At 32.3% G+C, this 22,372-nt stretch overlaps 1 protein-coding gene across 2 annotated transcripts in view; it reads right to left on the bottom strand.

The window, feature by feature from the left end:
• Positions 1–22,372, bottom strand: part of LOC113401274 (forkhead box protein O) — a 64,857-nt gene that overhangs the window by 4,540 nt on the left and 37,945 nt on the right. Inside the window, exons 3-8 of one of the 2 annotated variants that reach the window (XM_026641111.2) lie at positions 8,609–8,791; positions 8,302–8,402; positions 7,120–7,365; positions 6,703–6,917; positions 6,382–6,569; positions 5,641–6,151 (exon numbers count right to left, since the gene is read on the bottom strand). In XM_026641111.2, the coding sequence (XP_026496896.1) occupies positions 5,969–6,151; positions 6,382–6,569; positions 6,703–6,917; positions 7,120–7,365; positions 8,302–8,402; positions 8,609–8,791 (1,116 nt within the window). In that variant the 3' untranslated portion in view covers positions 5,641–5,968. The remainder of the gene's footprint in view (positions 1–5,640; positions 6,152–6,381; positions 6,570–6,702; positions 6,918–7,119; positions 7,366–8,301; positions 8,403–8,608; positions 8,792–22,372) is intronic. The other variant, XM_026641112.2, reaches the window with a different exon arrangement.

Below are 22,372 nucleotides of genomic sequence, written 5' to 3'. Positions count from 1 at the left end.
TAAATATAATAAGTTTCTTGTTTTCTGTTCTGCTTATGTATTTAAACGTGTGGCAAAACTACATTAAAATTGATATAATTTAAATTTTATTATTAAATTACAGGAACATAAAATTTACTCTAGTCACGTTAGTGGTCTGAGTTTAAAGCGAGTGGAACTACGAAACGCAGCTACTTACGTATATACTTAATATTTATATATTTATAATGCTTTATGTCTCTAAAACCTTCTTTGAAACGTGTTCACACTCCTCGAATAAGATGGACTATATTAGTACAGTAGTTTTTTCAATCAAAAATTGTAATAAAACCCTCATCTGTTATTAAAGATTATAAGAATAATTAGTTAAATGCTGAAATGATATAAATTCTGGGAGTATTTGAAATATTACTAATTAAAAGATATTCAAGGGTTCATGGTGCAATGGTATTAAGGCAAACTATCGGAAGTTATTATCGGAACATCGGAGGTAAAATTAAACTAGATATAAGTACATATGTGGATATAGAGTTATATTAACAATAAATATATATTGATTAAGAACTGTTTGCAGTGCAAAAATAGGGGAGCTATTAGCAAATCGCATGGAATATATAAGTATATATTCCATAATAACCTAATGGTTGTTTACCTTTACTTCTTCAGCCAGTGTAAAAGGCTATACTGTTATTTTTAACAGCTGATTCTCTTATCAGTTCTACATAATTTTGTTAAAACAACAACAATCACCTTTTTATTGTAGAACACTTAAACAATATGCATAATAAAAAATATTTCTATTGTTATATCAGTTATTAAGTATCATGATAAAGATCGTGTCTGTTAGCGACCGTTGTGACGTGTCTGTTAGCCTACGATCAGTAATAAATAGCTTTTGGAAAATTGTGACCAATAAAGGAAATGATAGGAAATGTAGAGTAATTTAACTGCCTCCAAAATTTAAAACATGCTTTCAACAGCATGCGGCAACGATTTTAGCATCTATCAATATTAACATAAACGTATCTTATATTTTACCTTTGTATATATAAATTTTATCCAAAAATGTACAATCTCATTTATTATAATAGTATTTAGTGAAGCTAGTACTTTCATAAGCGTCTGTGTACTAGAGAGGCGGGTTAGGGTACCTGTTGCACGAAGGCGGGGCGGCTACGCCCAACGCCCAGTTCGCCACATTGCACACGTTCTCTATAGAAATGATGCACATTCTATGTAGAGACATGGAAATGTGTGTTATTGTACAAAACCTTAAATGTAGCCTTCAACTTTTTGATTTAAAGCAGAAGTGTAGGAACAAATGGCTCATTTTTTTAATCAAAACGTATGTACACAATCACATTACAATTGATGATATTCAAATATTTATTGTTAATCGTATTAATACGAGAAGTAAAGAAAAGCTTGTAAAACCAGGCTTCCGTCTCCGCAAAATCCTTCTTTGGGCAAGCTGCTTTTTGTCTTTCTAATAAATTTAAATCTCGCGTTAGAGAAAAATTTCATTAATAAGGCAAGAACAATAGTTTGAATCGAAGATAAAATAGTTTGGATTGAACTCTCAATTATAATTATTTTATAAAATAAACCTAACAAAGGAATACTAATGCTTACATGTCTGTAAGCAACTTAGTAAAAAATATAGAATCCAAGAGCACACAACAAGCATACAATCTTCGTCATAATTTAAAGTTGAATTTTGTGTTTGTGATTTAGTAATTATGTCTATTAAATGAAAACAGTTATGTAGTCACGAATTAATAGCGTTTGTATCCAACGAGTTTTTATTTGTGAATCGATTTTTAATCGCTAAATTGATAGCGATTCGTTAATAATTGTTTTGTACCTTAAGGTCAGTAAGTACTACTCGAAGGTAGTCATGCGTCGATAAATAATGTAATTAGTAGGAATGGGTAATGCCAGAGCCGGTTGACTCTATATTTATATATGATATGATTTTTTAATTTTATCGAATTAAAAAAATATATCTCAACACATATTTGGATAAAATGCAGGTCGTTATATCAATCAGATTATCGTATTCAGCCTTATTTGCCCGTTAAATTTTTACATTTGGCGTTCCATAACAACATTTTGAAACCTTCAGCAGTACAGAGCCGTCACTACTCAACTCGTAATCCAATTTGTTGACGGCCCACTCTAACGGAAGAATTTTAAAGCTGCCTTTACTAGATTACTTCAAGCACCCTTCGGCGTTTCACCATTTGTTCCGACACAAAAAAGAAATTGCTTAATATATGCATACTTAATACTATAAAAGTAAGTATCAACTGTTTTGTTTGTGTATTTATGAAACATGTCAAGACTTTGTGCTGTGTAATTAATTGTAAATAAAAACGTTGGTATAAAATTAACTTTCATACATTGCGAAATTACCTACTATTTAATTATTAAACTGAATTTTAATTACATACTTCGCACAATGATTATTTAATCATTTAATCTTCGTATGGTTACGTAACATTTAATGTAATTTAAACAAGTATAAAATATCCTTAGTTTTTTATCTGACAATATACTTTATTTTGTAAGAAAGCACTATGGAAAATTCCGTACGTACATAAAGCCCTGCAAAATTGACAGCCATAACTGCGTTGGCTTCATTTAAATAACCGATCAAAGTCGACTAAGCTGTCAAACAATAAATAGCCAACTTGTTGGATGTGGTACTTTCATCCCGCAGACTCGATCTGAATGCGAAACATGAAACGCAACTTTTAAAATTGGCAGCGCAAAGGCATCAACATATAAATTGCGAATAGAAGGCAGCCTCAAGTTTTATTATTAGGTGCGATTTAAAATTTGAATTACTTAACTTTTAATAAGTTTAATATTATAGATGATAAGTAAAAGGAGGGTTGGTATCGAGGAAAATCTGGGATATTATGACCGATGACAACATCGTGATTTACGGTAGTGGCACTTAATCAAAGAAGGCTGTTATCCGTTATTGTGCTTCGTTGTTTTATTTTAGCTGACACCAAACATGAAACAGAAATATTTCTTTGATATCCATAATTTATATCAATATGTTTCTCTGTACCGTATATTGCGTATCCATATATCTACGTAGTTATTACAATTAAATATTAAAATTAGAATTATGTTATAAAATCTAATAAAAATTTACAAATTAATGTTTAATTCATCACTCATTTTAGAGACCATGCGGCAAATATTTAAAATACTTAAGTACAAGGGGACACCAAGGAAAGAGGAAATAAAAAGAGAGCAAAGAAGCGTTTTATTAAGTAGGGGGTGATGGGGGGCGAGAATATAATGAATAAATTCCGTGTAAAGGCCCCCTCGTAACGCAATTGAAAACTTTTAACAAGTGCCGTGAAATCGTGTGTAAAGGTGGGCCCGTACCTAATTACGTCGCTAGCCGACCGGAATGCGGGATGAGTTCAGAAATTTAAACGACTCTTTATGAAAATCAGCTTGTTAATATCAAAGTCGTGTTGACCGATGTCACCATTCTTTTACGTTCTCGTTACATTATAATAAAAAATCTATTATTTGATTTATTTCCGAAAAACTCCTGAAATACGTATTTAAATAATTGAAATTAAAAATATTTCTTATTTGAATATTTCAATGATAACTGCTGTGTATACATATAATTTGTCGGTTGAGATATTATCCGCCATTAACTTCTTACTTTAAAGAATTAAAAAATTAACAAAACCTCGCCGCCTGGTGAAGACGTATTCTTTGCAACCCTAAAAAACAAGTCATTACCGAAGCGGGTTTAATCTAGCGTCGTATTCAGCGGATTTTTTCGTGATATTCCATTATTTGAAGGCGATCGCTCGACTCTAAGCGGCGGGCACCGTTTACGCTAAAAATGATATGATTAATTACTGGCTCCGGTCTCCCTCATTAGCGCACAAATAGGACCATTCAGTGGTGAAATTGAATCACGGGTGCTCGCAAACCACGTTCAATCGCAATCTAATTATAATTATTATTCATACCAGTAAGCAAATGACAAATGATTTTCATGGAACTTCGCGAATGCATTGTTTTGCTGGTTAAGGGATTAAATCACCTGCTTATATTTTGAGCTATTTTATGTTGCTTCTATAAAGCGGAATTAATGCTGTAAAAAAATAATTTAATTGATCGAAAACATTATTTATAAAATATACAAATCCAAACACCTAATGATAAAACAGAAAATGAATATATGTATACATACACATATATATATTTCTGTTCATGTCAGTTATCAGACGAATTTTTTGCATGCCTTGTTCAACTTAGTATTATTTATTCATAACCCAATATAATTTGCACACAAACGCTACGAGACCTAAAGGTCAGGACTGACAAGCGTATTTGCTGCGAACATGCAAAAGGTAATAAATAAATATAAAAACCGTTATATCAATTTAAAAATAGAACTGGTTATTTTAAAAAGTCAGCTTATTTTTTAAATAACTTTTCAAGCTGATAAATTATGAGAATATTTTTATTTCGTTTATACTTTCACAAAAACTTCTTAATTATTTACTAGCTTAATACAAAGTTGTTACTTCATATTTGTATCGTTTATATATTTATTTTCTCGTGTACTCTATGCTTTGTTTTATTTCGTATTATATTGGCCAGCTCATCTCATACGCCGGCAGCTAAAATTCGCCTCTCGTCAATCTTTTTTTTCTCCTTACATTCTTTCATAAATAAAGGAGATCACGTGCCATAATCTCCGTACAAAGAGACGAAACAGAGAATGTCGTAATATTATCATAGAAATAAATATTTGAAAATAGGCTCGTCTTTAACGTGTTAGGTAGGTCTGTCTCATATTTTTTTATTTTATATTATAATCGTCATGATACAAAAACCATATTATTTTCGTTTCCATTAAAACATATATTAAATATTAAATAATTTTAAATTTCACGATATAATAATAATATTTTTCTCCCGAATAATTTAAATTGAGACACTAAATAGGAAATATTTAAACATATATTTTCGTTACATCGCACTTAACATACATTCGTTTAAAATGAATACAACCGCGTTCGAAGTGTACAAAACGAACGTTAAACTTCTCATTCTTCTATCTCAGTCTTAAATACTCGAAAATGGGGTCAGATTGCCATCCGCTGTTTTCACGAAACAATAAAGTTATAGTTTTGTAAGTAGCGATACCATTGAGACTGAGTTATTGGACACTCAACTGGAAACTTTGGGCGGATTAACGCAGATATTTCGGAGGATTTATTGCATATGTACTGACTGTTGTAAGTATTATACATCAGAAATCAGGTTTTATTTCTGTAAATTATATTTCTCACATATAAACTTACGTATCGTGACACTATAAGAACAGGAATAATGTATATAAATAATAGCATTTATTTTTAAAGTGGAAATCTAAGAAAAGCGATTTTTTGATGTCACGATAAGTAGATATATAGAAGTTCGATTATCTCAGATTGACTGAACTAAAAATCACGTCAAATCTCACGAGACCCGTACATCAGAGGAAATTACAAGAATAAATATATCCTGATTAAGTGGTTCAGTGGTGTTCTTATTTGGTCTAACGATTTAATTATGATTTACCAGAATTCTAAAAATTAATTATAGTTTGAAAAATATAATTACCTTTTTAACCACTGGATAAGGTCCCATCATACGCCCCCCTCCTCGGTCCTCTACATATTAATATACTACTCGTATCACAAGCTCCCACCTAGCTTACGACTAATACCTACACTAACACAATTGACACTTTAACAACGATCGGTAACGGCCCGCTTAACATTAACGCTAAATAAAATTCTAACATTAGTTAACATGATAAAAAAAATCTCGACTACCATGCAAAAGTAACAACTCGAACAGAATCTGTTTGCGTCGTATTTACAGATAAACGTGTGTGTTGAATATGACATTTACATATTTCAACATGTAAGCAGGTAACTAATTTTTTTCAGTGGACCCAAGAGGGGGGTCCGGAGTAGGGGGTGTGGGAAGCTCCACCACCTGAGAGTGTCGTGGGCACCGGTGGTGCTGGTGCTACGAACTGACTCTCCGCTTCGGCCGCCATCGCGGTATTTTGCTGGGGAAAATTGAAGTCTAGTGTACCATCCATGCTGAGTTCATGGCGTATGACCTGCAGAAACCAAAGAACCTATGTGAGTGTAATACAAACAAACTTATCAGATGAAGTTGATAATTTCTGAGATTAGTCATGTTTATGATAGAGACGTTATAATACAAATGATTTGATACTACACGAAACCGACTAATCGGGGGATAAATAGTATTAGTAAAAAAAAATGTTTTTTTAAATTAATCTCATTACTTTTAAGTCGCATTAACATAAAAGAAGAGTAAAAGTACCTCATCGACATTACAGTCGAAGTTATGTTCTAAAGTCTCAATATTTAAGTCCTCCGAGAGTCCAGTGTAAAGAGCTCCCATAATCTGCCCCATTACCGTCGTGGGGCCCACGGCACCTGTCTGCACCATTACACCACCGTTCATGAGCGTGGGGTCCGCCGTCGTCACCATTTGTGTCTGACTGTTTTCTAATGTAACAGAAACTTAATATTATTTAAATGTTATAATTAAACTTTAATTTGGAAGGGATCAATTACTCTGAATTAAGAAAATATAAATTTAATATTACTGGAAAAGATATAGTTAATATTGAATACTTACCAGTTAGCATAATGTCAGCGGGATCAGCGGGTGGCGGTGGTCTGACAAAATGGTCTAGCGCATGTTGGTGCGGATGAGTGGGATGCGCGGGGTGCGCTGGATGTGCAGGATATAGCGACGCACAGGCACAGCCGCCGTGTGGGTGTCGCGGACAAGCGCCATATGCGAAGCGATAACTTCCACCCGATGACGACGATGAAGTAGTTGGAACGTACCTGATATTGCAACTCATATGTAACTAGTTCTACAGTATTCTTTAAAATCTTAAATTCAATTGTTTAAGTGCTTTCACGAATCTAGGTAAGCAGTATCTAAAATGGCTTTTAGTTTAAGTGAAACTACGAATGCTTTTTATATCTGCATCTATTTAAAAAATAAATTCAACCTAGCTTAAGCGTATAAATTTTAAGATCTTACGTATTTAGAAAAGGATCTGTTCCGTGTAGTTTCATTGAATCGGCGAGGGTTCCTGCTAGGTCTTGGTCTTGAGTGTAATCAGCTGGAGAGAAATCACTGGTCGAAGCAAAGTCTCCTACAGGGTTATAATCTGATCCCCAGTCTGGCTCCGAGGGTATTAAAGAAGGTATTGGAGACATCCGACCGCAAGATGACGCGTTGGATGAGGCCCTCTGACGGAAGTCCGGTGATAACTGAAAACTGCTGCTACGGCAAAGCGAACAAGCGTCAAAATAAAATAAATATATACGCTCAAGTATCGATATATAATTATCAAAAAAAAATTTTGAAAAAGTAAAATAAAATATTTAAGCAAGTCCTGGTAAAATGATATATCGATGCTTGAGTGGCAAATAATGAAAATTTTAGCAGAAAAAACAACAGAACCTAGTTACTTCTAAAAATAATCCTATACATAAAGTATAATGGACAACATGCAAATCTAATGCCTCCATCAAGGCCCGCTAACATGAATGCCAAATGAAGCGATCATCATAACGGGTAAAATGGTCAGAAAGGAAACATTTTATTAGCGCAAAGTATGGCAGAATATAATTGGATAAGAAATGTTACGGACTTCTTCTTCAAACGAGGACATAGAACAAAAAAATGTTCGATATAAATGTCAATTATGTTCCTAATTTTGACATATATTCGGCAATAAAAATGTTTAATGTAGGAGAGAATGACGAGATTCAGAATCCATATAACTCATCATCTAATGGTCGTGAATGAATTAAAACCTTTTATCACAAAGTAACAGTATTCCTATAACTCAATTTTATTAGCGTGGTCAACGCTGCGTTATGTCGATCGGTAGTTTTTATTGTGTGCGTAAAGTGAACTTCTCATGCGAGTCGTAAATTGTTTGGGTGAATGTAAATACTAGATGCAATGAAATACTTGGCAGAATGCACAATGTTATTACTCGTGTATGTAAATTATTATGTATTTAACGTCGAATTAGTATCGTAGTCCACGACGGTCATGTCCGTTAACATAATTGGCCTGATGCCATACATCACCCCTTACGTTTAAACATCTGTGGAAATTTTATTTGAAGCAACTAGTCTAGGTTCTTATAACATCTATAGTTTTAACTTCTTCTAAAGAACGAGTGAGTTATATTTTTATATGATTTACCTGTGTATCGGGGAATCGGGAAAAGTGTCGATACTTTCAGATATTGAACTACTCGGACTCGGTGTAGCGTCAGCTGCGACTCCATTTCTTAATGCTTCAGGCTGTACAAGAAAAATAACGTTTTAATATATTATTTTCTTAATGTTTGTTTTGTTTTCTTTAAATATAAACAATCAAACGTTACTAATGAGCGGTTCGATGGAATTAACTTGGTTTTGAATTAGACTAGGATTTTAATAAAAATTTCATGCTAATGATTCAAATGATGATGATGTTTAAAAGCTTAAATTTAAGTGATAAATGATACCTTCTTTTTAACTCTGCCTCGCCTTTTCTCTGACTTTGACGTCTCCATCGATAAAGCACGCCTTCTCACTGACTTCCCAGGTTTTGCATCCGGGTTGATCATCCACCATGACGACTTTCCTGTACCCTCGTTCTGGACCCGCATGAACCGGTTGTGTAGGGACAGGTTATGCCGGATCGAGTTCTGTAACAGATCAACACACATTGTTAAACTCGTTCCGAAATCATACATCGAATTTATAGGGTTAATAAAGTTTTTAAACCATATCACCGTGTATTATTGACCTCAAAAAAATCTATTTTAATTCCAACTCAAAGTTAGTGCAATAACGTGTCCTATCTCACACCGGTAATAAAATCTCACAACTTTTTCTGTTGAAGGAATAAAAGCAACCACAGCAACGAATGAAGTTTAGCAATAAAAGAGACCATAAATAATTTCTGCGTGCCCTGTGAGAACTGCCACTTTCTCGTATCGTTCATTCCGATGTAAATACGTAGAACTTTAAGCTAAATCATAAAATCGCTAAAAAAGTGCTCTGTAAAACAAGGAATATTTTACCGTTTTTACGCGCAATTTAGCACGAATGTTATCTAGCCGAAACTCTCGGTGGAATATTGGAATGCATAAATTATGCTACAAACGGATGAATCTACAACACCTACATTTTGTAAAGCAACTGATTAAATAAAAAACTGGTGTTCAAAATTATTGACTCCTTGCTCTTTGATTTACAATGATATTTTGAGTTATTTCAAAACTAGCCTGAAGCGCATTATTTATACCGTGTTCTCTTTGACTATGGAAAATTTTATATTCAACGAGACCATGATCCGACTTTTAAACGAGCCGTATCAATACTATGGGGCCGTGGCTTTTCGAATAATAACGACAGTTACAACCAACATCACGCAATCGGCCATATTTAAACGTTGACCGTTATACTGATAAGACAAAATGTATTTCTGCATTCAATTACGAATAATGTACAACAATTGGACTCGTACATAAATCCACTAAATGTGGACAAGTCGCGCGATTTATCAAGCGTGAAAAGCGCGCAACAAATGGCCTGTCGAGTATCTGATGGATTTGTCGCCAGAAGCCCTTACCAAGAATTCCACTACTATAATTGGGACGTTTGAATAAAAGTAATCGTATAACTTGTCAGAAGGGAGACTGATATCATGGACATATTCACAACACGCACATATTGCACTTTACTTTTTTTAGCTACTTATTAAACAGTTTTCTTTTGTTTTCTTTCCGTATCAATAACAACATTGTAAGTTAGTTTAGTTAGGTCAAGTGTCATTTTTATCATTTATCATTGTTCACAACAATGTTCTCAGTTTTTTTTTACAACATTTATTTGATTGCTATTTAAAAAAAAAAACATTTCTTTTTCATTTTGTTAGAGCAAAACAAGTATCTAGTTTAACTTTTCGTTTAATAATAAATTTTCAATAATTGCTTTAATGTAATAATATTCTTCCACTAACGATTTTTCGATTAAAATATTTCTTTTCACATTGATCCTTTTATAACTCAAAAATAATTTCAGAAATAGTTATCAACCGGACAAATATGAATTCTTGCATTTACTTTAATGATATATTCAGTAACGTTCACCTAAAGACGCAGACAAGATTCGTGCGAGATCGTACTTAGAATTTCATGTACGGTAGGATCTTTGGCGCCATAGCGACCCTTATGGGGTGAATTAACCGTCTCCGTCGACGTCCCCTTTAATGCTCCAGCGACTTAAATTTTGTCGAATTTCCATGCTATAATATCGTGTTACGCAATCTTCAAATTCAATGGCTTATGATTTCCGTGGTTTACAGCTTCAGTGGATTAGCAGTAAAATAGAATACAGTAATCATTTTCTCAAACATTAATAAATATTCCTACCACATAAATCCATCCAATTTACGAATATATTTATCAGGTTTATGAGATATATTTTCATATATGCACGTATACAGAAATCCTTAATAGCATTTAGTGAATTATATTACAATATAACACAACGGTTGTTAAAATTCTTATTGTAATATAAGATACTTTTCCTTAAGATATAAAAGAAGACTTTAAAATAAGTAACAACGTAAAATAAAAGGGGTTTGCTGATTTTTCAAAATGAAGTCTCGGCTCGAAAAGAGTAAGTTATTCAATGTCAATTCGGGTGCAACATTTCTATATATAAAGAAAGTCTACTCAATTATACTAAGTGGCATGCAATTAAGTGATTACATAATAATAATTGTATCAATTAACACAGTTAGGTTCAAAGTTGGATTCGTTATAATAATCTGCGGTTATATTTATATGGGAGTTATCATATCACAAATAGAAACTAAAACAAATTTTATTTCAAGGTTCTTTATTCATTACAAGTAGTACATATATCTAACCTTCGAGCGGAGAATATTTTATTAAAGAAACGTGGAAACGGAATGGTCTAAACGATTGTGTATTGAATAATTCAATACTACGCCACACTATAATGCACGGATTATAAACCATCAAAATATATTATAACACGGCACATTACAGTTTTACTTTTGTTACGAGTATAATTTCATGTTTTAAATGCAGCTTGCAATTTATTTCTATGCATAAAATCTTAATAAGAAAATGTTTAGAATTGAATTGTTATATTTAAAAATTCATAAACATTAAGATTATTTAGAAAATTTGTTGATTGATTTTAAGGCTTTTTTTTTATTTTTCAAGTATATCTCAACGATTAAGTGGCACGGAAGTGAAATTTCATATACATTTGTATATCCGTGGTGTGTATGCTTTGTCGCTGAAAATGCGTCAGATTCAAATAAATGCGCATACGAAAATTGAATACGTTTACAGGATGAATAGAATATAGAACGTGCAACGTGTTTTATTTTGTTTAATGTGATAGGATGTGCAAGTAGGTAGGTACTCTTGTTATATTAGTTATCCTGTATGTCGTCGAATACATTTTACATAACAATCGTTAAAATTAATCGAGGAATTGCTATCTCTGTTCCATCATCAATGTTTACGGTCTAACAGAACTTGGAAGGTAATATTTATTGACACCAATTTATAGATGGAAATTATGTATTCTCTGAATAAGTAAAATATTAGGGAAACCAAGACTATTCAGATAATTTCAGAGTGTGAAGTGAAACAATAAATAATTCAAATCGGAGAATCACGATAACACAATAGAAGGGAGCAAAGAGGAGGCAGTCAGACGTGACAGCATTGAAAATTCGGAAGAAAATCCACCGGCGTGTCAACCGACACTGACAAATTTAATTATTCAACTTACCGAAACGTTAGCAAGATGACTTTTCCAAAAGGCGATAACTAAGTATAAATAAATTCACTTAGATCTACCACCGCAGCAAAGTTTAACTTAATAAAACATTGAAATTTTCGTAATTTGATTGAATTGAGGTCGGAATCTGTAGCGAAATGATTTGAATACGTCATTCCGAATAATTTCACATTTCAATTTAAAGATTTACAAAAACAGGCTACGTGTCTAGCTTTTATTTCAAAGGATTTTTAGTGAAGGTTAATGTAAGCATTAAGAATACACGCATACTATATATAGGTAAAAGGCTTAAATGAATTAAACTTTTTTTTTATATTTCAGATAGAAACCGCGGAAATGCGTGTTTATTTATATATAAGTAAGCATAACTTTCACACAGTAGCTCCGTCATCCGTCCGTATCAAAATAAATATTGCAGAATAGCACGGGGGCATGAACCGCTACGTTTTTTGTATAATATTGTGTTATGTTATATAAATATTATGTTTTTTGTTATAATAATTATTTGCATATAATGTGAGTGTATAGCTAAAGTTAATATAAAGTTTATACCAAGTTATCTCATATAGTAAGCTATACAAAAAATCTAAAAATTTTACAAATATGTAATTAAGAAAAAAAGTATTTAATTTTATCTGATATGACGGTCGAATTATAAATATATCTCAATATAAATTAAATTTAAGGCTTTCACTAGTTCGGAATGTAGATTACTGTGGAGAACCGCTAAGAAACTCACTATAAGTATTTACATTTTTTTTTAAATTAATTATTGAAGCTGTGGTACTTTGACAGATTGATACCATTGCATCCAGAATCATTGGAGCACTACGCTTAAATGAGTTTAAAAAAATCTTCATAATATATAAGAATGTGAATCTAGGTAAACATCACAAACTACAAATTGTCTATCTAAATATTCAAAATAAGGAGTTACCATAATTATTGGCGAATAATATCGTGATAATGTCTCTAAAGACTTATTATATTCAACGCTATAACCGTATAAAATTACTTGTTTTTTGAAGTTGTTTACTTCTAATATTAAAAATTAAGCGTTTAATTTTATTTACTAAACGAGCAATACTAATTGCTCAAGCAATAAAAAGAAAATTAAGTCTATGGGCTGAGGAGGAACGGTCGCGTTGTTGGCGAGAACCCAGTTCTAAATCTGACAGTCGCCGCTCTTGACCCCACCTAAGATGCTTCGTGGTGTGCCAATTCGTTTTATGATTAAAATTATAAGGTCCTGAATATGTTTCCATAGATTTTATCGGAAATAAGACATTTATCGATTTGTTTGGTTTTTAACTGGTCTTCATAATTACTTGTTCTTAATGTTGTTCAAACTTTTGTTCTTTTGATATCTTATGATAAGAAGTACATATATTTTTTATTACAAAATTTATTAATATAATTAATATATCGAATATTAACGCAACAAAAAATAATATTTTTATTTATTTAAATAAAAAGTTTTTGATTTATTTAATATTGCATATTTTTGTTTTCATATAACATGCATAAAATTGCATTGAGGAAAAAAGGATCTATAGAAGGCCTTTTTTCCTTTCAATGAACAAAGAATGACTGAATAAAATTCTCTTTAGTAAGATTCATTGTGACTGAATGACGATGGAGAATTAAAACATTTCATTTTCGCCATAATAACTATCGAAACCTAAGTGATGACGAATTTTTTTTAAAAACGGAGGGTGATTCTATTTTTCTTGTAACGAAACGCAAACACCTTTTCAATCCTTCAATGGGCTCGACGAGACGGTGGGAAGAGCACGACCAACTAGCGGTAGCAGTTTCCTAATGGTATTGTGTAAGACAGAAAAAATATCGGGATCCTCGTACAATGCCGGTGCGAACGCTGTTTGCATGGAACATGATTAATCGTCGGTTCAGAAGAAGTACTCGCGGCCGACACCTTCGGCGGTTCCACAAAAATTAATCATTTTAACGCGGCATTGTCGTTCCTTCTGCTGCGATCAAACTGCTCCCTAATTAAATTACAATTAGGGCCCCAATTTGACAGATTACATTTGAAAATTTCAGAATATTTATATAACTAAATATAACTTGTTTCATGGTATCATATGGCATGTTACTTAATTTACAGAATGTTAATCTTTTAATCAAATGATTATATCGCTACCTATCAGATATGGCAGAGCATAGGAAAGAATTACGCAAAGCTTTCAGAAAGTGCGATGTTATCTCGGCTGTCGTTTCCATAAACTTAATGGCGAAGTATCACAAAACTTACATATCGCCGTTATAACAACCTAACTTGGCATATTTGTTACTCCCTCAGTCAGCATATTCGCGTCGAATGACCGCCAATTTATGTGAAAACTTCCACACCGGTCGGAACATGACCTATCTATAAGTTTTTACTCGTCAAATAAGTCGCGCTATCTGTACTGAGGAATTTCTAAGGTAAATATGCCAGGTTAAAGTTTTCGCGTGAAAGTTTATGGTTTCGAAAAGCTATGTGTCAATTCAACGATTGAAATATGGCGACAGATTTTCGTGGAATGGGTGGCAGGCGACGCCACTGTTTCCGCATTCGGTGACGTGATGCATCGTGTGAGTTCGCATTTAAATTCAGGGGTGTTCGTATTTCAGATGTCACTTTTGTGCTATGTTCTGAAACGTTCGGTAAATTTTATCGAGACAAGATCGGACTACATGACAAGTAAACGATATGCATCATGACAGAAGGTCGATCACCTCGTTATTCGCCTGCTGATAACTGGATTTGATTGATCCGCCATTGGCAAAATAGAAATAATAATAAATGAAACACCAATAAATTAAGTAAAGTAGTCGTGCTTTGAAGAACGTCAGGAAGATAAGTAAAACATTCCACTTAGAGAATTGCGGCCTAGGAATGCTCACTAATATCATACTCATAAAGTATCAATAAATAAAATGTAGTGTTAAGATAATATGATTTTACAAAATAAATGATTTATTAGAGGGATAAAAAACGCACCATTTATAATGAAAATATGATATGTGATAATAATGCCATAAGAAATGTTTCACTATTAGAATACACTGAAACAATAGTTTATTTTATTTTTTGGTAAAACGTCTGATAAAATAAAACATATTTTAAAAGTATTACTTTACAAAAAGAATATACAATAACCACTTTTGTATTTGACAGAGTCAGTTTCCTACCAATTTCAGAGAGGGAAAACCGTAGTTACAATTATATCCGACTAACGGATCTACGCTTGATAGGAGTGCCACCATTGCTGAGTATTATTATTAAATAATATTACATCCAAAATATAGCAATATTTTATATAAATTTATATAGAAATATAAACGAAAACAATACGGATATGAAGTAATTATTGTAACAAACGTAAAACTTCATGTTATAAGTAATATGTTACTATAAACTATTTGAGTGAAAAGAATATCAAAGTCCTATCGACTTGTAAACTTAATAATTTCATACATATTTGCACATGGTGAAATGTACGATCTGTGTCGTTAGGTAGGCGTCCGCGCGTCGCGTCGGCAGGTATGTCGGTGGCGCCACATGGGCTTCTGCCAGATTAATGGATCATTGCCCCCCCACCCCACCACCCGGAGATGCGAAACTACTGTTCGACGACATACCTCCTTCCTCAGTGAGATATATATGTTCTCCTACTTAACACTCTACAAACGCGAAATCTACATTCTGAGCGAATTGATAATAAAACATTGACCCACTAAGACGATAACAAATCAGGCGATCCGACCTTCAATCTCAACAAGTAGCGAACTTACATTTATGCTCGATAAAACACTTGGAAATGACGCCTCGTAAATCACGAAGACATCGAAAGTTAGCCGCCGAGCACTTAAAGTTTAACGGACAATAATAACTGCCGATGAAAAAAGGATACGGGCGTCGAAAGAGAATAAAAAATAATGTGGCTATAGTGTTCGAGAAGGGCTAGGTTAGCGAGTGGGTAAGTTTTGAGGGATGCCGTAATGAGGCTCGCGGGACAATCGATAAATTTGAATGTTCTCCGGCGCCGCCCAGCAACTTGCAACTTTTTTCGGTAGCGGGGGAAAGCGCGCCACCGCGACGCCAATCCTGTAATGCTAGTTCAATACTTCAAGCGTACTTATGCTATGCTATGTCTTGTTAATTGAACACTGAAATTAAATTTATTTATGGGAACATAATAAATTAAGTAAATATCTAAAATGTTTAGCTTTTGTAATAATTCAGAAATATCATCGTACATGTATGTATTATCAACGGTAAACGTCAGTATTTTATACATTTCTTTTTAAATAATCGGTGTATGCGTTTAGATATTTATTGTGAAATTAGTTATTTTATAAAGTATCAAAACAAAAAATCTTATTGCGATACAGAGATATATTTCAGTGTACATCAAACCCATGCTCTAAGCAGGTAAGATAGACAAGCGCGGAAGTGATAATCTTAAAAGTTAGATTGACATAGTTCTGTCATATAAAACGGTCGCAAAGTAACTATGTCGAGCAAGAATGTTAGTAACTGATTTATTAGTATTGATAGTAAAAATGGATATGAGTATACTTGATATTCATAAAAAAATATTGGCAGTACACGTGTCAGCATTGTAACCTTGTATGTAAATCAGTAACGTTTAACTGTAGCATTATATTGAAAGGTTGTATTTTTTCAAAAAAAAGTTTAAAAATTTTCTTGCATGGTCAAACTGGATACTCGAAAAGTACTTACAATACAATAGAATTTACTCGGTACGACCACTTTGTGAATACGTTTAAAACTGTGCTATTTTATCTATTCTAATATTATAAAGGCGTAAGTAACATTGTCTGTCGGTCTGTTGCTCTTTTATGGCCAAACCACTCAGGCGAATTTGTTGAAATTTAGTATGAAGCAAGCTTGAACTTGGCTAAAGGAACTAGGCTACTTTTGATGCCTAACACAAGAAGTCTAACCGCTAAAACGCGAGCCAAGCTGCGGGTGACACCTAGTAACCAATAAATATACTTTATATCACATGATTTATCTTGAAAATAGTAAAAATAACTTTTCCCTAGAAAATTACAGTACGATACATAAATTTTTTTTTCGTAAAACCTAATTATCTTCATAACTTATTTTCTGAAAAACTCTAGAAAATGCGTTCACTTTTTTTAAATAAATTTAAATATATTCATAAGTAAAATTAAAAAAAAATCTATTCGTGAGAATGCCTGCAGTAGGTTTATTATATCTTTTTAGTACTCTGTTAGTGAGAGTAACTTTTTTGTATCCAAATTGTAACACAAATGCCTACGGGCCCTTTACAAGTTAGTTCAAGTGTAATGATTGAGATTTTCACCTTTACCTTTCTCTTTATCAAGCTTCACTTAACAACGATTAATTATTTTTATTTTAAACAGTTCTTTAATAAAAGTCAATTAAAATTAGTCGACAATGAGTTCGTTTTTATGTCTTTGAGTAACTTTTTTCTATTATTTATGTTTGTTTTTTTACGCGATACAACGTATAATATTAGTATCCTTTAAATTACTAAATCTAGTTGAATTAAGAAAATATAATATCTAACGAGATTTTCAAGTTAATTGTGTACGGACCGCATGAATATATATTCTATCAAATCAAATATTGTTTGGGAATATGTAGGTATTTATTTATATAAAACATTAAACATCTTTTTATACATATTTTCTCTAGTAATATCATAATATATTTCATCAAATAACGTCGATTGAAAGCAATAACTTTTAATACTAAATGATTACTATTACATCAAGATGAACAAGTGTAAACTTAGAAGTACGATCTAGAATAGTCGTATAAAACTTAGCACTCACAATAAATTAAAAGTTCCCTTCAAAGGAGAATGGATTAAAAGTAGTTCGTAAAGTGTAGCCCTGGGAGCGAGGAAACTTTCAATTTTTATGACAAATTCAATTAGGAAAAGATGTGCGTCCCTGTCGCACGTATAATACGACTTTTGCGTTAGAAAGAGTGCATTTATATCCGTAATCGTCGAAGTTAAGCCTTTTATGGGAAAGTTTCGGTTGTAATTTATATATGCATCCGACAAGTCACTAAAGTCACATTAGCTCCCACTGAAATTGTAATTTATATCGAATTAGTAAATTGTGTTAGTATTCGGACTTATTACTTACTGAAAATACTTATTCGTAGCGTTATTAGATAACGTTTATTCACCCGCGACTTGGATTGAGATTCCTTTCGTTTAAAGGGTTGATACTACTTTGATTCATGAATTCAAGGATGTAAGCCAATCAATATTCTGACTTTCAATGAAATCCAACCCGCGATTTCCGTGACGTAGTGCACACCACAGTAAAAAATTACCCGGAAACACTAACAAAGCTGAAAAAAAGGTATTCAGAAATATAATATGTTTTTAGCAATCCGTTAATAATAAAACATAACCGCATAATTTAATATTTAAAATAACAATTGATCATCATAACGGAATAGTATTTCTTATGTGAAATTTTACGAATAAATCTTTTGGAATACATTTTCTGTATAAATTATAGTTTTATATACATTATTTAATACGTGGTATTTGACTGTGTACTGAACTATATATATAAGTAGTCCGAAGTCTAACAGGAATAGACGTCGAGTCCAATACTGAAACACCAAATTCTATTATCGATAGAGATCTCGCGACATCGGTGGACAATAAAACGGTACCATCATATCTAAAACTTTGTCCCATAATGAAGCGTATGGGGCGAATGGTTTACGACAGACGCCGGCGGATCTTTATTGGTAGCGCACCAATTTAGATAAAAGGAAAGAGCTTTCTCTCTGAAACATCAGAGATAGCAGTCTTAACTATCGCCAAGTTAGCGGTAGTTAATCCGGTGGGTTCACAGATAAATCAACAGTCGAAAGCGATAAATTCGGACCGCTCACGGTAATAGGTGAAAACTATTAGGTCCGAGGGTAATTTAGGTGCTGCGCCGAAAAAATATGAAGGGAACCATAGGTAAGGTGCGGACTGGGTTCATTAGCTGAGTAATTGGAAAGAACTTCGACGGGAATCGAAGCTGTTTTTCTTTTCTATTTATTGGTATTCCAAGATCTCACATACAATTGAGAAAAGGAAGGATCCGTTTTATGTAAATAACTCAGCAATACAACTACTTACGCTAAAGAGTTAATTCAACATTTCAATGATTGCTTTGCAAATTAAACAATTGAAGTTTTTGTTTGAACTTGTTTTGATTTATTGTAAGTACTTATATGTAAATTATATACTTACGCTATTTCTGATACTTGTCTGTTCTTGATTTATTTATTAACTTGTCCGTTATATATTTTAATTACTTACTAAACTCGTGTTGTTTTCTAAGTACGAGTTAAGAGAAAGTCAAACTGTTCCAATAAAAATCTACCAAAAGTTTTTTACAAGCAAATAAAAATAGAACAAGAACGTCGATAAATTCAATTGCCCGATTTGAAATACGGAGAAATCATGAAAATTAAATTGTCAAAGCGATGCTAAGGGGAAGGGAAGTGCGAATATAACAATACCAGGGAGAAAAATTTATTTCCGAAAAATATCCGATTCCGACCGAGAAATACATCAACTTAAAATGTATTAATATAAACTAATCAAATATCTATTACCTAAATTATTACGATAATGTTAATTTTTAGGTGATATGAGATAGGTTGTATAAATTTTAATTACCAAAATACACAAAATATTTTTAGATATAGCTTATTTCTTGTATAAAATTATCACATATATATTTTTTTTATTTTAAAATGTTTGTTTGTATAAATATAACTTCTACGTTATCAAGTCTTAAATAGTTGCTGTTTTATTATTAATTGAATAAGTTTTAACACCAATACCTAATCAGTGTCAAACATTGCGATTCACTATCGATAATGAACTATAATTAACATTTTGCTGATTTAAAAGACAACACAGCGTCGAATGTGATCGGCAATTTTCGGCAAATATCGGCCGTTATCGATGCAGGCGACCGCGTGGCTATATTCGAGTAAATTCCATTCATTCGGTTTAGTCAGTAGACTCAGTAAACGTCGTCAGCGGCGGGTGTCGAAACGATTTTGAGACGTATAAAATTTTCCACGTCTTATTATCTATTCTATTAATAAATTTAGCTGAGTCTTAAGTTTGATAATTCAACCTTAAGAATGTTCATAAAACATAAATTGTAATATAATGCGTTTGTAGTAAATTAATGCAAGAGGCGCGTTAAGGTATTCAATATTAATTTAGTAGTAATTATATTCTTGTGATGGTTAGCTTTTATGACCTTGCGAATATTATTTAACGACCTCACAACAACTTACATCACTTGGCTATCATATAAATTATGATGTAATGAGTAAAAAGCGTTTAGTATATGTTTTATTAAACAGGATATAAACGATACAATAATATTTATGTTTAACAAATACTGAGCGAAATTCTGGAACAAAACCAACAACAGATTACTGAAATTCTTTATAAGAAGCGGTGCTGTCTAAAGAAATTGCATAATCCGGTTAGATCAAAGTGGACTTAGCCAAATCGACGTCTCCTTTCTTAGCTTGTTATCTCATATCCTAAAAGTTTAAAACGCAGGAGCCATCGAAACGGGAACTTATTAACTCGATGTGATTGCCGCGTGGAAAATGCTCCACGGTAAAATGTTACAGGGAGGAAAACTTCGACAAACTACAAAAAGAAACCGAATAAAGTTTAAAAAGAACGCTAAATGCAGACAGTACTTTAACAACGATAAAGGTTCGATCACGCGAATTTGCAATGCTCATTTTAAAATCTTTTAAGTTAAGGTGTATTTGAATTTAGTTTTTAACGTAAGTTAAATTCGAATATTTTGCTTAAAAGATGTAACTTTTAGTTTTATTGCAACTAATATCGCAAATTTTAAATCTTTTTAAAAATAAACTCTCCTTGAAAATGGTAAGATTTAATGAAATTGCCGCCTTTCCATTTGCTTTATTCATTCAGGGATACAACATACAACGCAAACATACTTTCTCTTACTGATTTCCGATATCACTTCCGAATTTAAAATAGTTATAAAAATAAAATAAAACGAAGGTATATTATAGGTCACTATTAAACTCGATTTATTTTTGATATTTTACTTATTGATTATTATAAAGTTTGATATTTGTGAAAAAATCCACTAGCTTGAACGTTTTTATTTACGTTATTTTGAAATTATAAATGATCAATACAATGATGAAAATCCAACTATCAAAATAATATAATAATTTGTTTTGTTTTGTTTAGTTTTAAAATAATATATAAAAAATGCCAGCGATGTTAAAAGAAAATAATGAACTTCAGATTTAAAATTTAACACCATTACTACGTTGGTCGTAACAAATATATGTTGTCAATCATTATTCGGCTTTTGATTTTTTTTTTAGAAAATTCCGTTTTCGAAAGGACGCCGTTGCTACTCGATCTTTACCGTGGAGTTTTAATGCAAATTACGCTCGTTCCGCACACTGCATGTTGTATGAGTGCATCAGTAACAACGTCTTTATGTTAATTGGGAAAATTATCCGTACTCGTCGGTCGTTTTCAAAGCTTTCCGCTTTATACACAATGAATTATTTATATATCAAATTGCCATACATCACTTACACGTGACAGGACCATGACTTCTAAACATACTTTAGAAATTGTTAAAATTCTACTAATGCCCGAATAAAAATTAATTTCGTGTGTTCGCATGCTTTATATAAACGACACCAATGTTTATATATTCATATGAAATTAGAGAATATTAGGAGTTCTTAATGTTTTATAAATAAGTGCTCTTAAGGTTTAATGACTAAATTATATGAGCTGACCCCATTATGTAAAAATGCTTCAAGAATTTGGATACTTTATCCCAAACATTACCCTCTTAAAGACTTAGGGATTCAAGCTTGCTTCGTACTAAATCAAAATTGATTCAGTATTTTAGGCGTAACAAACAAACAGACACTGTTAGTATCACATTTTAAATACAACAAGATTACTTAAATTTGCTTTGCCGCTAAATTGTAGAGGCCTAGACGGTATAATCTGAAGTGAATTCCAATAAATATAAATTTTATAGAGTCACATTTTTATGTCTAAATAAACGAAAAACGATAACTTAGTTCAGTTTATTTCTTACACAGTATTTTATTCATCCTTATCCAAAATATTAATACGAAGCGTATTCGGCCAAAGATAAAAATATGATGTTTACTTTTTCAATTCGGTCAGCAATTTTAGAAATATTAACAAACAGACCCAATTAAAGTAAGTTATCAAATTAGCAACAATGTAGCTTTTATATTTTTTTAATTTGCGTATGTCAGACAGACAAATAAACCAGTCTAATAGATTTTAATGCCACGAGTACAGTTCAAT

Source organism: Vanessa tameamea, chromosome 7 (assembly GCF_037043105.1).
Source record: "Vanessa tameamea isolate UH-Manoa-2023 chromosome 7, ilVanTame1 primary haplotype, whole genome shotgun sequence".
NCBI classification, from domain to species: Eukaryota; Metazoa; Arthropoda; class Insecta; order Lepidoptera; family Nymphalidae; genus Vanessa; species Vanessa tameamea.
Note: the sequence above shows the minus strand (reverse complement) of the source record. Positions and strands in the feature narration are given on the sequence as shown.